A 14,223-nucleotide genomic window follows, 5' to 3' on the forward strand; every position below is an offset into this window, starting at 1 on the left:
AGGGGGTTGGGAGGGGGGTGGGAGGGAGTGGATGGGAGGGGGGTGGGAGGGGGTGGGAGGGAATGGATGGGAGAGAGTGGGAGGGGGTGGGAGGGGGTGTGAGGGAGGGGGGTGGGAGGGAGTGGATGGGAGGGGGTGGGAGGGAGTGGATGGGAGGGGGTGGGAGGGGGTGGGAGGGAGTGAATGGGAGGGGGTGGGAGGGGGTGGAGGGGGTGGGAGGGAGGGGGGTGGGAGGGAGTGGATGGAGGGGGGTGGGAGGGAGTGGATGGGAGGGAGGTGGGAGGGAGTGGATGGGAGGGGGTGGGAGGGGGTGGGAGGGAGTGGATGGGAGTGGATGGGAGGGGGTGGGAGGGAGTGGATGGGAGTGGATGGGAGGGGGGGTGGGAGGGAGTAGATGGGAGGGGGTGGGAGGGAGTGGATGGGAGTGGATGGGAGTGGATGGGAGGGGGTGGGAGGGAGGGATGGGAGGGGGTGGGAGGGAGTGGATGGGAGTGGATGGGAGGGGTGGGAGGGGAGTGGATGGGAGGGGGTGGGAGGGGGTGGGAGGGAGGGAGTGGATGGGAGTGGATGGGAGGGGGTGGGAGGGAGTGGATGGGAGGGGGGTGGGAGGGGGTGGTGGGAGGAGGAGTGGATGGGAGTGGATGGGAGGGGGTGGGAGGGAGTGGATGGGAGTGGATGGGAGGGGGTGAGGGAGGGAGTGGATGGGAGTGGATGGGAGGGGGTGGGAGGGAGTGGATGGGAGTGGATGGGAGGGGGTGGGAGGGAGTGGATGGGAGGGGGTGGGAGGGGGTGGGAGGGGAGGGAGTGGATGGGAGTGGATGGGAGGGGGTGGGAGGGAAGTGGATGGGAGGGGGATGGGAGGGGGTGGGAGGGAGTGGATGGGAGGGGATGGGAGGGGGTGGGAGGGAGTGGATGGGAGGGGGATGGGAGGGGGTGGGAGGGAGTGGATGGGAGTGGATGGGAGGGGGTGGGAGGGAGTGGATGGGAGGGGGATGGGAGGGGGTGGGAGGGAGTGGATGGGAGTGGATGGGAGGGGGTGGGAGGGAGTGGATGGGGAGGGGGTGGGAGGGGGTGGGAGGGAGAGATGGGAGGGGGATGGGAGGGAGTGGATGGGAGGGGGATGGGAGGGGGTGGGAGGGAGTGGATGGGAGGGGATGGGAGGGGGTGGGAGGGAGGTGGATGGGAGGGGGATGGGAGGGGGGGTGGGAGGGAGTGGTTGGGAGGGGGGTGGGGAGGGGGTGGGAGGGAGTGGATGGGAGGGGGTGGGAGGAGTGGATGGGAGGGGGTGGGAGGGGGTGGGAGGGGAGTGGATGGAGGGGGATGGGAGGGGGTGGGAGGGAGTGGATGGGAGGGGGGTGGGAGGGGGTGGGAGGGAGTGGATGGGAGGGGATGGGAGGGGGTGGGAGGGAGTGGATGGGAGGGGATGGGAGGGGTGGGAGGGAGTGGATGGGAGGGGGTGGGAGGGGGTGGGAGGAGTAAATGGGAGGGGGATGGGAGGGGGTGGGAGGGAGTGGATGGGAGGGGGGTGGGAGGGGGTGGGAGGGAGTGGATGGGAGGGGATGGGAGGGGGTGGGAGGGAGTGGATGGGAGGGGATGGGAGGGGGTGGGAGGGAGTGGATGGGAGGGGATGGGAGGGGGTGGGAGGGAGTGGATGGGAGGGGGTGGGAGGGGGTGGGAGGGAGTAGATGGGAGGGGGTGGGAGGGAGTGGATGGGAGGGGGATGGAGGGGGTGGGAGGGAGTGGATGGGAGGGGATGGGAGGGGGTGGGAGGGAGTGGATGGGAGGGGGATGGGAGGGGGTGGGAGGGAGTGGATGGGAGGGGGGTGGGAGGGAGTGGATGGGAGGGGGATGGGAGGGGGTGGGAGGGAGTGGATGGGAGGGGGTGGGAGGGAGTGGATGGGAGGGGGTGGGAGGGGGTGGGAGGGAGGGAGTGGATGGGAGTGGATGGGAGGGGTGGGAGGGAAGTGGATGGAGGGGGTGGGAGAGGGTGGGAGGGAGTGGATGGGAGGGGGATGGGAGGGGGTGGGAGGGAGTGGGATGGGAGGGGGATGGGAGGGGGTGGGAGGGAGTGGGAGGGAGTGGATGGGAGGGGATGGGAGGGGGTGGGAGGGAGTGGATGGGAGGGGGATGGGAGGGGTGGGAGGGAGTGGATGGGAGGGGGGTGGGAGGGAGTGGGTGGGGTGGGAGGGGGGTGGGAGGGGGTGGGAGGGAGGGGGGTGGGAGGGACGTGGATGGGAGGGGGGTGGGAGGGGGTGGGAGGGAGTGGATGGGAGTGGATGGGAGGGGGGTGGGAGGGAGTGGATGGGAGGGGGTGGGAGGGGGTGAGAGGGAGGGAGTGGATGGGAGTGGATGGGAGGGGGTGGGAGGGAGTGGATGGGAGGGGGTGGGAGGGGGTGGGAGGGAGTGGATGGGAGTGGATGGGAGTGGATGGGAGGGAGTGGATGGGAGGGGGATGGGAGGGGGTGGGAGGGAGTGGGATGGGGGAGGGGGTGGGAGGGGGGGTGGGGAGGGGGTGGGAGGGAGTGGATGGGAGGGGGTGGGAGGGGGTGGGAGGGGGTGGGAGGGAGTGGATGGGAGGGGGATGGGAGGGGGTGGGAGGGAGTGGATGGGAGGGGGTGGGAGGGGGTGGGAGGGGGTGGGAGGGAGTGGATGGGGGGGGATGGGAGGGGGTGGGAGGGAGTGGGTGGGTGGGAGGGAGTGGATGGGAGGGGGGTGGGAGGGAGGGTGGTGAGAGAGTTTGGGAGGAGGGGTCGCAGTGGAAGGTCGAGGAGAGTGTCTCTGCCTCTCTCAATCCCGCTAACCTCCTCGAGCCAAACAAAACCCCTGCCCCTGGGTTGACATTACTATCAATATTAGTATTCACATTACTATTAATAGTACTATTCACATTACTATCAATATTAGTATTCACATTACTATTAATAGTACTATTCACATTAATATCAATATTAGTATTCACATTACTATAATAGTACTATTCACATTACTATTAATAGTACTATTCACATTAATATTAGTATTCGCCTTACTATTCACTGTGCTCATTACTATTCACTGGGACGCAGGGTAGGCACTCTGTTCTGCGCACGCACACGCGATGGCTTTTAGCATTCAGAGTGAAATCTACGCTGGTTGACAAATAACATCTTCCTCCGTCGCTCATCCTTATTAATCTTAGCAGCTCTTGAAAATAACAGCTTCATTACGGCACCCTAATCGTTTTAACTTTTTATCTCACTTTTGTGTTTCACGATTAAGATTGTCCTTTACATTTTAGGATTCTTAGGATTTCAGTTGTTACGAGGCCAGAGTTAATCGAACCAGATTGTCACTGCAGGTGGCACTGTGGTGACAGGTAGAGGAGCAGCCCTGCAACGGCTCACTCACGCCACTGCTGGCGGAGCGGCCTCCACTGGAGGGAGTTGTTGAGGAGTATTATTGAGGAGGGGGCACCACGGTGGCTAGGAGATGTTAACCACCTCGCATGGTCTACAGGAGGTCGTGGGTTCGATCCCGACCCTGACGCCTGCTGTATATTTGGAGTTTGCGTGTCTTTCTCTCATCATCATCACGGTGGCTAGGAGATGTTAACTACCTCGCCTGGTCTACAGGAGGTCGTGGATTCGATCCCGACCCTGACGCCTGCTGTATATTTGGAGTCTGCGTCTCTCTCTCCCCGTGGTCGCGTGGATTTTTCTCCGGGTCCTCCGGTTTTCCCCTCCACGTTTAGAATCAACATCACGCGTTGAGAGGATTTGTCTGCTGCTATAAACGTCCACGCAATGATGATGATGAGCCACTTGGTTTGTGTTATGGAGGTCGCTTCTGACAAAGAGCTTCATAACTCAGTGAGCCTCACCTGGTAAAATACAAATAAAAATGTGTTTAGTTTATTGGTGAACTCGTCGACGCTGAGTCAGGCGTCTTAGAAGAGATGGGAGTAGCCACACTTGACCCCACCATACGCGACCTTCCGATGATAGAGTAGCTGTGGTGGCGATCCCATTTAATCAGCTGGGTGGATAGAGGCAGTGTGGTGACGGGGGGCAGCGACGGGAGTGGTTGAGGATTTAAGAAACTTGTCAATTGTTCAGCTACCGCGCCTGGAGGCAGCTCCCCTCTCAAACAACGAAGTGGGTCAATGGATTGGCTTTAGCGTCACGAGTCGACCCCCCCCCCCCCCCACGGAATATCTCCCGAGGTGGCTGGCAAAGCGGGAGGTGAAACTATTAAAACGATCAACTATATTATTGACCCGTTAAGGCCCACAGAGCTTTTTTTCACAAACGAGCTGGCTATCACATAGCACGTGGACATTTATAGCGGCAGCCAAATCTTCTCAACGCGTGATGTTGATTCTAAATGTGGAGGGGAAAACCGGACGACCCGGAGAAAAATCCACGCGACCACGGGGAGAGAGACACGCAAACTCCAAATATACAGCAGGCGTCAGGGTCGGGATCGAACTCACGACCTCCTGTAGACCAGGCGAGGTAGTTAACATCTCCTAGCCACCGTGATGATGATGAGAGAGAAACACGCAAACTCCAAATATACAGCAGGCGTCAGGGTCGGGATCGAACTCACGACCTTCTGTAGACCAGGCGAGGTAGTTAACATCTCATAGCCAACGTGATGATAATGAGAGAGAGACCACGCAAACTCCAAATATACAGCAAGCATCAGGGTCGGGATCGAACTCACGACCTCCTGTAGACCAGGCGAGGTAGTTAACATCTCATAGCCACCGCGACTGCAAACCATGGGCATAGCGAGCGTGCTCCTGGATGTGGTGTGCCGGGATGAGACGAAGCGCAGAGCCATTCCCTTGCTCGGCGCGCGTGAGTCGCATTCACTCGGTCTCGTACTCATCGATCCAAACTAAATCAATTTACAGAAACAGAATCTTCATTTATCCTGGAGAAATCCGATGTGCTATGAATCTCTTTTTCACCGATGTCTATGTAGATACCTGCTACTACTGATACTACAGAGACCTACGACTACTGCTACTTCTGAGACCGGACTCCGCGAATCCACCACTTCGCGATGAGCGGTGGAGTGGCTGCGAGCATCACCACAGGAAGACAAAGACGGCTGGGCGTGGTGTTGGCCACACACCCCCTCGTGTGCAGTGCCGGCCTTTATCGCTGCTCGCTAACAGCACTTGCCCCAACAGCCTGTTAAGGCTACACGAGGGCTTTGTCTTTGTGGTTCGGGCCACGGACACCACCTCGTGTGGCCGGTCAACCTCGAACAGGTGCTCGCTAACAACAGCAACTCGCCTCTGTGTGTCGCGTGTGCTGTGCGAGTCAGTGGAGAGCGGTGGCGTAGTGGTTAACGTGTTGTGCTTCGAACCCGGCGACACCAGATCAATTCCCGCTCAAGGCCAACACCAGTGACAATTTATCTGAGCAAGTGCCGCGTCTCTCCTAGGTTGACTCAGCCTCAAACGAGGACCTGGTGCGGTGCGTAAACGTCGCCACTGGAGAGACAAAGGCGGCCGGGGGTGGTGCAGACCACCCACCCCCTCGGTCTTTATAGGCGCTCGCTAACAGCACTTGCCCACAAAAGTCTGTTCAGGCTATACGGGGGATCTTTGTCTATGTAGTTAGTGTGAGTGGGACGCCTGTTAAGGAGGCTCTGTGGGTGGGTGTGTGGGTGTGTGGGGGGGGGGGGTCCCTTGACAGTGATGAATGCCCCCCTCACCCAATGCCTCTAGGGCCGAGATGAAGAAATGCTGATGCAGCAGCGCACGTTGGCAGCGGCCGTGGGTGGCCCAAATCCACACCCCGTGCCACCCCCCATGATGCCAAGGGCGCCGCGGTGGCTAGGAGATGTTAACTACCTCGCCTGGTATGCAGGAGTGCGTGGGTTCGATCCCGACCCTGACGCCTGCTGCTGTATATTTGGAGTTTGCGGTGTCGCTTTCTCTCCTCCCGTGGTCGCATGGATTTCTCTACGGGTCCTCCGATTTTTCCCTCCACATTTAGATTCAACAGAATATTTGGCTGCTATACATTTCCACGTGATAAGCCACTTCGTTGAGCTATCTATCATCTGTGGCCGGGTCGCTTCTGAAAAAAAAGCTACAAAGCTCGATGAGACTTACCTGGTAAAATGTAAAATAGTTTCGTTTAGAGGTCGACTTCTCAGTCGCACGGTGGCTCAAGCTTCACCCTCATGAGGCTCTTTTTTCCCGAGCAGGCCTGGTAGAAGCCATCATGTCAAATTCTGCACAATCTTCAGGAACCTAATTGCCGTACTGCCTGGTACAGGCAGTCTCGCTTGCGCCTGCAACCTGATTTTAAACTAAAACTATAAACAATTTTTTTGTATTTAAACAGGGAAGGCCCACTGAGCTACATTGGACTTTTTCAGAAGCGACCTGGCCACAAATGATAGCTCAGCGAAGTGGCTAATCACTTGAAATGTAAATTACTCTAAATGCATTTTGGTTCTAAATGTAGAGGGGAAAACCCGTTGGACCCGGAGAAAAATCCACACGAGCACAGGAAGAGAGACACGCAAACTCCAAATATACAGCAGGCGTCAAGCCCACGACCTCCTGTGTACCAGGCGAGGTAGTTAACATCTCCTAGCCACCGTGGCCCCCTCGTCTCCCGCCCAGCACCTGTGCGTGCCCTTCCAATGTCAACGCGCGCAATGTTTAAACTCGCGCACTTAAACAAACACATCTCCTGTGCAGCGGAATTATTTCCTCTGCGTGAAAAAAGCGTCGAGCCAAAAGGGAGTTCACCCAACCAAACTCGCATCGCTGTGGTTAAGCAAACCAATTGACCAATGCAAAATTACAAATCTATTTGCTAAGCGGTGAGTGGGGATTGTGGGCTCGAGCGAGGCAAGCGGAGACGGAGCGAGCCTTCTGCGGGCCCAGGAGCGTGATGACCCAACCCGGGCCCTCTGTGTCCCTCAGCCAGAATTAATCCGGGCCTGGTTCCCATTGGTCGTGGAATGTTTCCTCTCTTCCACAACTGTGTTCAACCACCACGCTGCAGGTCACAGTAACACACTCACCCACTCATCCACCCACTCACCCACCCTCGGACTCACCCACTCACTCACCCACCCACTTACACACCTATTCACCCACTCACCCATTCACTCATCCACCCAACCACCCACTCACTCACCCAACCACTCACACATCCACCCACTAACTCACTCACCCCCCCACCCATACACCCACTCACTCAACCACCAACCCACCCACACACCCATCCACCAACTAACCCACCCACACACCCACCCACCCACTCACCCATCCACCAACTCACCAACTCACCCACACACCCACCTACACACTCACCACACCGCAGGTCACCTCACTTCTATCTGTCCGCTTCTTCCCTCGCACCGATCCACTTTGGGATTCCCTCCTCCCGTCATCGTCACCACCACCGCCACCATCGTATCCTCTCCCCGAACTCTTACAACCTCTCTCAATTCAAGAGACGTATTCATATATTACAGCGTTAACAGTGCCGCTTGTTGCTGGCCGCTTGGCGTTGGGGGGCCTTTGGCCTTGTTCTCAGCAATCGTAATTATAATCATTATTATTTTGAGAGAGAAAAAAAATCAGCAGTGTTTTGGTAAATTTGTTTGTTGGCAGAGCTGGAGGGGAGGTGGGGGGAGGGAGGGAGCCTGGACAATGCCCAGGTATCCCATCTGTTCCCCCCCCATCTCCCCCTTCACCGAGACCCCCACGCACATCCTCAATCGCCCGTGCTGGCGGGAGCGAGGGGGAGGGGAGGAGGAGGAGGAGGATGAGGAGGGAGAGGGGGGTGAGGGAGGTCACCCCAGCCCCTGCTGTTCGCTGCTTAAGGCGTTAAGCTCCGTAATCTGTCTGCATCTCGTCTCGCCAAACCCCACCGCAGCCCCACGCTCCGGCGACTCCACGCAGCACCCCCCCACTCACCCACCCCATCGCCTACCCCCCATCCCTCTCCCCTCCCCCCCATTTCATCTGACAGGGAGGCGAGGGAGGTGGCAGCTCTCCCCCGGCGCCCGCTCGCCTCTCTCGGTGCCGCTTGGCGACCGTGGCCGAGGCTGGGTCGTGGTGCGTGAAACGCCACAGGGCGCGGTATTCATCACCGTGTGGTTATGACTATAGCACAGTCTCCTAGACAGTGTAACACGTAGTCGGCTTTTCGCGACCAATATTGGCCATTATAAAGGGGTTTTTATGGAGTTCATCATCATCATCACAATGCATGGATAGATAGCCCGGTGGAGGTGTCCACGGCACATGTCGTCATTTGTTTTCCACTTTCCTCTCTGTCTTGTGTTCCTCTCTGTCTTGTGCCCAAGTGCTCAAGTGGTGGCCACGTCTTTCTGCCACCAATCTCTAATGTCGACGTCGTCCTCAAGCCATTCTCTGTGAGGTCTTCCCCTCTTTCCAGGTCTTTCTATTTTTCCCGAACAACAACAACAACTTACAACACTTTAAATTTCCCTGTTGTTGTCCATCCTACATGTGTGTCCAAATCGTGCCAGTTTCCTTCTCATCACTCCTGCATGATCAGGTCGTCTTCTTCGATGTGCAACATTTTTCTTACTTCTAAGTTGGTCACGCTGTGGGTCCAGCTTAGATGCAGCAGTAGCCTTCTGTAGCAATGCGTTTCAAGAACAAATATCTTATCTCTGTCAGTCTTTTTTGCGATAATTATATATTTTTTAGAATCGGTCAGATCGCGTAAATATGTGTCGTTTACCCACCACCACCCGACACAACCAATTCGTAAGGTCTGGCAAATCGCCTAATGAAGCTGGTCGTAGTCAAATTGTAAATGGGTGTGGGCTTGCTCCCCAACACACCGGTGTGCTGAAGTAGTAACTAACTGGCACGTTTTGTTTACGTGGCAAGCCCTTACGAATTATCTGCGTCAGGTGATGCTGGGTTAACGGCACATTTATATTTACGCGATCTAACCCAAACAAGAAACAACTTTATTGCAGTCTCCAAGTATTCATCACACTCAATCTCTCCTCACTCTATCACTTACTCTCTGGCCTCTCCCTCCGCTGTGTAGAATGACCAGTGCCGGATGATCCTAGTAGCACAAGTAGCTACGTATGTAGCCACGAGCTCCGCACTTTCAAGGGCCCCGCGCTAAATGCTTTCAAGCTATCAATTCCGGTTCAGTGATTCTGCACTTGCTCTATTACTATAGTACTATACCGCCTTCAACTTTTATGAACGACTGGGTGTTAAAGGTTAGCGATTTGTCGTATCATCTGTCTGTTTAGCAAATGAAAAAATACAATTACTTTACTATGAAAGTTAGAAAATGTACGTGTTTTAATATTTACGTGTTTGTTTTAATGTAGGGCCCCTTTACAACATATGCTACAGGCCCCGCACTAGCTTAATCCGGCACTGAGAATGACCACTGAGTGAAATGTCGCTCGTTACGTAACGTGCCCCCCCCCCCATTCACAGGAGACGCGTTATCGACGGGCACGTCGACTTTGGCTCTCCGTCCCGAGCACGGATAAATATTCCGCCCGAGTATCGCACGGACGCATCTGCTGCTGTTGACGTTGCGCGCTCGCTCGTTGCGTTTGCGAGTGGATTTTGTCTACCCCCGGGGTCAGAACTCAAGGGAGCAGGATTAAGAGTCTCATTGACAAGCACTGACCTGGCTCACCAAATTGACAAAGGCAAAACACGTCGGAGTATAAAGTACGCGGACGCGGGGCGATGAAAGTGACGAGGAATTGGCACAAAAACACAACCGCGTCACCTGTGAGATCGAACGTGCGCGCGCGTGTGTGGAGTGGTGGGAAGGGCGAGAAATAAATGCGAAATAGAATCGAATCGTACGGCTCCCTTGCGCCGGGGAGCGGTAAGCGGAGCGGTAAGCGGAGCGGTTAGCGCGCTGCGCTAAGAACCCGGCAGACCGAGATCGATTCCCGCACATGGGAATCGATCAGTGACGATTATCTGAATCGGTCCTGGGCCTCCCCTAGGTCGACTCAACCATAAATAAGTACCTGATGCCGTGTGTAAACTTCGCCACGAGGGAGACAAAGGCGGCCGGGCGTGATGCTGGCCACTCACCCCCTCGTGTGCCGTGTCGGCCTTCATAGGTGCTCGCAGAACAGCGCTTGCCCCAACAGTCTGTAAAGGCTACACGGGGGAACTTTGTTTTTGTGTGGAGTGGTGGTACGGCTCCCTTGCGCTGTGAAGCCAGTTCGATTCCCGGCTACGGCTGACATCAGTGTCCTGGACCTCCACTAGGTCGACTCAGCCTTAAAATGGTACCCCGTGCGGTTTGGCGCTCACGGCCCGTGCCGTGCCTGACATGCGCTCGCTAACAGCGCTTGCGCCAACAGCCCATTTTGGCTACACGGGGGACCTTTGTCTTTGTAAATACACAGCGTAGCGTAATATCCCACGGGAGGACTCATCATCACTTGACGAGGTGAATGGTTGTGGAGATTGATTGATTGCATGGCCGCGTAAGATCATCAGATGTAACACCACACGCTCCGGGGAATAGCACCCCCCACCTCCCCCACCCCAGAAAAACCCCCTGTTCACCCCTTGTTCACCCCCTGAACACCCCTTGTTCATCCCTTGTTCACCCCTTGTTCACCCCCTGTTCAACTCTTGATTCACCACCTGTCCACCCCCTGTTCACCCCCTGTTCACCCTTGTTCACCCCCTGTTCATCCCCTGTTCACCCCCTGTTAACCCCCTGTTCATCCCCTGTTCACCCCCTGTTCATCCGTTGTTCACCCTTTGTTCACCCCCTGTTCACCCCCTGTTCATTCGTTGTTCACCCTTTGTTCACCCCCTGTTCATCCCCTGTTCATCTCCTGTTCACCCCCTGTTCACCCCCTGTTCACCTCCTGTTCACCCCCTGTTCACCCCCTGTTCACTCCCTATTCATCCCTTGTTCATCCCTTGTTCATCCCTTGTTCATCTCCTGTTCACCCCCTGTTCACCCCCTGTTCACCCCCTGTTCATCTCCTGTTCACCCCCTGTTCATCTCCTGTTCACCCCCTGTTCACCCCCTGTTCATCCCCTGTTCATCTCCTGTTCACTCCTTGTTCACCCCTTGTTCACCCCCTGTTCACCCCCTGTTCATCCCCTGTTCGCCCTTGTTCACCCCCTGTTCACTGCCTGTTCATCTCCTGTTCATCCCCTGTTCACTCCCTGTTCATCTCCTGTCCATCCACTGTTCATCCCCTGTTCATCCCCTGTTCACCCCCTGTTCATCCCCTGTTCACCCCCTGTTCACCCCCTGTTCACCCCTTGTTCACTTCCTGTTCATCTCCTGTCTATCCCCTGTTCATCCCCTGTTCATCCCCTGGTCATCCCCTGTTCACCCCCTATTCATCCTCTGTTCATGCCCTGTTCACCCCCATACGAGGATCATACATCACCCGCAAATGAGCCCGGTCTCATCAGATCGCGGAAGCTAAGTGGGACTTGAGCCTGGTTCGATCTTGGATGGGCGACCACCAAGTAGAATCCAACTCGTGATGGGCAGCTGCAGGGATGTATGGATCCATATACTAGCAGAACACCGGTCTAAGTCACCACACTCACAGATTATAATTATTGACTTTCCGGATGAAAATTATTCAATATCATTTGTTTAAGGAAACCCAGGCCCCGATTCTGACGTTCTGGGTCTCATCAGCAGATGCTGCTGCGTCACCAGATGCGATTGGCAGCAGCACTTTTATTGGCTCTGCATAACAGGTTGTTATAGGTCCTACGAATCTCGCCTGGTATATGCAGCAACAGGTCGTGGGTTCGATCCCTACCTAGACGCCTTCTGTATGTTTGGAGTTTGCGGTGTGTCTCTCTCCCCGTCGTCGCGTGGATTTTTCTCTGGGTCCTCCGTTTTTTCCCCTCTACATCTATAAACACGCGTTTAGAGTATTTGGCAGCTTTAAATTTCCACGTGATAAGCCACTTCGTTGAGCTGTCATTTGTGGCCACGTCGCTTGTGAAAAAATGCCTATGTAGCGCAGCACACCCGACCTGGTAATAAAAAAAATAGTTTAGTTTATAGTTTCCAGGTTGTGGGCAGCAGAGGACAGTCCAGCAACATTCATGGTTGGACTGTACGTCTATGCTGCCCGCCTTTACCAACGCAACATGACCGATCCAGCGTGGTGAATTATGGTCAAATAACCCCGACGACTCTCACGGCGTAGAGAGGCCCTCATCCAGTAGTAGACTGACACATTGGGCCGTACGAGTAGATGTACAGTACTGGAGTCCACTACTACCGCCACCACCATCACGTGTATCCACCAGTCGTGGCTGCAGTTAGCGCTTCCAAGCAACACGTGCACTGCTTGATATGTATTGCAGTATCTCCGTGAGGTCTCTATGTGACTCTGTGGGTCTCTATGTGAGTATGTGGGTCTTTATGTGAATATGTGGGTTTCTATCTGATTCTATGGGTCTCTACGCGAGTCTGTGGGTTTCTATGGGAATCTGTGGGTCTCTATGCGAGTCTATGAGTCTCTAGTACTGATGATGAAGCCAGCACCGAGACGCGTCAGCTCCTGAGCCGAGAAATCCCGACACGGAATTTGCTGCCTCCTCAACCTGGAGCCACGTACCACCACTGCCCGGTAGTAATTTAAGGCTAAGTCGACCTGGAGGGAACCCACGACTGGTTCCACAGATACAGATACCAATCACTACTAGTGGGCACCACGGAAGGGGCTTGAGCCCTGGACACGGGAATCGCAGGTCACTGCGCACTATGCGCACAACTCACCATATACATTACACACACACACACACCTCACCTACCAGCACTCATCACACCAAATATAAAGATCCCCCGTATAGCTTTAACAGACTGTGAAGGCCGGAACGGCACCCGGGGGAGCGGGTGGCCAGCACCACGCTCGGCCGCCTCAGTCTCCCAGTGGCGAAGATCTCGTGTCGCCGGGTACACTAACCACTGCGCCACCGGTCCCACTCACCACACCACTGCTCTCCACCCCTCTCACACTGCCACGTGCCCCTCTCACCTGCCACGTGTTTTCAATCCTAGCACGTGCCCCCCTAACCTGCCACGTGCCCCCCACATATGCCACGTGTTCTCAATCCTGCCAAGTGCCCCCCCCCCACATATGCCACGTGTTCTCAATCCCGCCAAGTGCCCCCCCCACATATGCCACGTGTTCTCAATCCTGCCAAGTGGCCCGCCTCACCTGCCACGCCGCCGAGGGGATGTCCCCGAAGCGCCCCCTGCCTCCGTACGTGCTGCACGCGTGCGTCGCCACCTGCCCGGGCCCCGAGCCTCCTCCTCCCGCGGGGCCTCCCAGGGGCACGGAGCCGGGGGTCGGCCCCCCTCCGCAGTAGCCGAAGAGGCCGAGGCTGACCATGCCGGCTCCCCCGGCCCCTGCCACACCGCCGCTGCCGCCACCGCTGGCGGCACTGGCCGCGGTCCGGGCGAGCCAGGCGGGGGAGACGAGTCCCAGGCTGCAGGCTGCGAGCAGGGCGAGCGACAGCAGGCACCAGAAGCAGGCCACGCACGTGAGCATCGCGGCCGCGGCGTGCGCGCCGAGACGCGGCACCGCTAGAGGTGGTGGCGGTTGTGGTGCTTGATCGTCCTGATGGTGCTCGCAAACAGCACCTGCCCCGACAGCCTGAATGGGCTATATGGGAGATCTTTGTCTTTAGTAGTGGTGGTGGTTGTGGTGGCCCTTCAACGCGCGCACAGGGCGCGCAGCGTGGACTCCCGATGGTTCAGTTCGCGGCGGCGGCTGCGTGCGGGAGCCACTCGGCTGGAGCTCCTGCAGTCGCAGCAGTCGCAGTAGCAGGAGGTGGAGGAGGAGGAGTTGGAGGAAGGGGTGCAGGAGCAGTTGGAAGGCCGTGCATCCACATGGCTCTGTTGAGTAAATTCACGTTCACGGCCCTGAAGCGTTCGCGCTGCGATAAAGCGGTCGTGGTGATGGTGGTGGTGATATTCAAGCCACAGCACGTGGTGTCCGCATCCCCTGATCTTCCATTCGGCAACGGGCAGTGGCGGAGCGTGGTTGGCGTGAACCCTGTCCAATCGCTCCCCTCTTATTCGGCCCGTGGGGCCTCCGGTGCATTGGCTGCACCGCGCGTGCACTCAGCAGCCGCGATGACCTCCACTGATCCTCGTTACGATCTTCTCTCACCTCGCCACGAACTTGCAGAAAATATTCCTCTGGCTTGATTATTATAACTGT

General features: G+C 56.8%; 1 protein-coding gene across 1 annotated transcript in view; it reads right to left on the minus strand.

Annotated features, from left to right (window-relative positions):
• LHFPL7 (LHFPL tetraspan subfamily member 7) overlaps positions 1 to 13,548 on the minus strand; it is a 64,551-nt gene extending 51,003 nt beyond the window's left edge. The window contains exons 1-2 of the mRNA XM_078611611.1: positions 13,362 to 13,548; positions 13,216 to 13,304 (exon numbers count right to left, since the gene is read on the minus strand). Coding sequence (XP_078467737.1) covers positions 13,216 to 13,304; positions 13,362 to 13,548 — 276 coding nt within the window. The remainder of the gene's footprint in view (positions 1 to 13,215; positions 13,305 to 13,361) is intronic.
• Between the last annotated feature and the right edge of the window lie 675 nt (positions 13,549 to 14,223).

Source organism: Lampetra planeri, chromosome 37 (assembly GCF_965212315.1).
Source record: "Lampetra planeri chromosome 37, kcLamPlan1.2.h2, whole genome shotgun sequence".
Taxonomy (NCBI): Eukaryota; Metazoa; Chordata; class Hyperoartia; order Petromyzontiformes; family Petromyzontidae; genus Lampetra; species Lampetra planeri.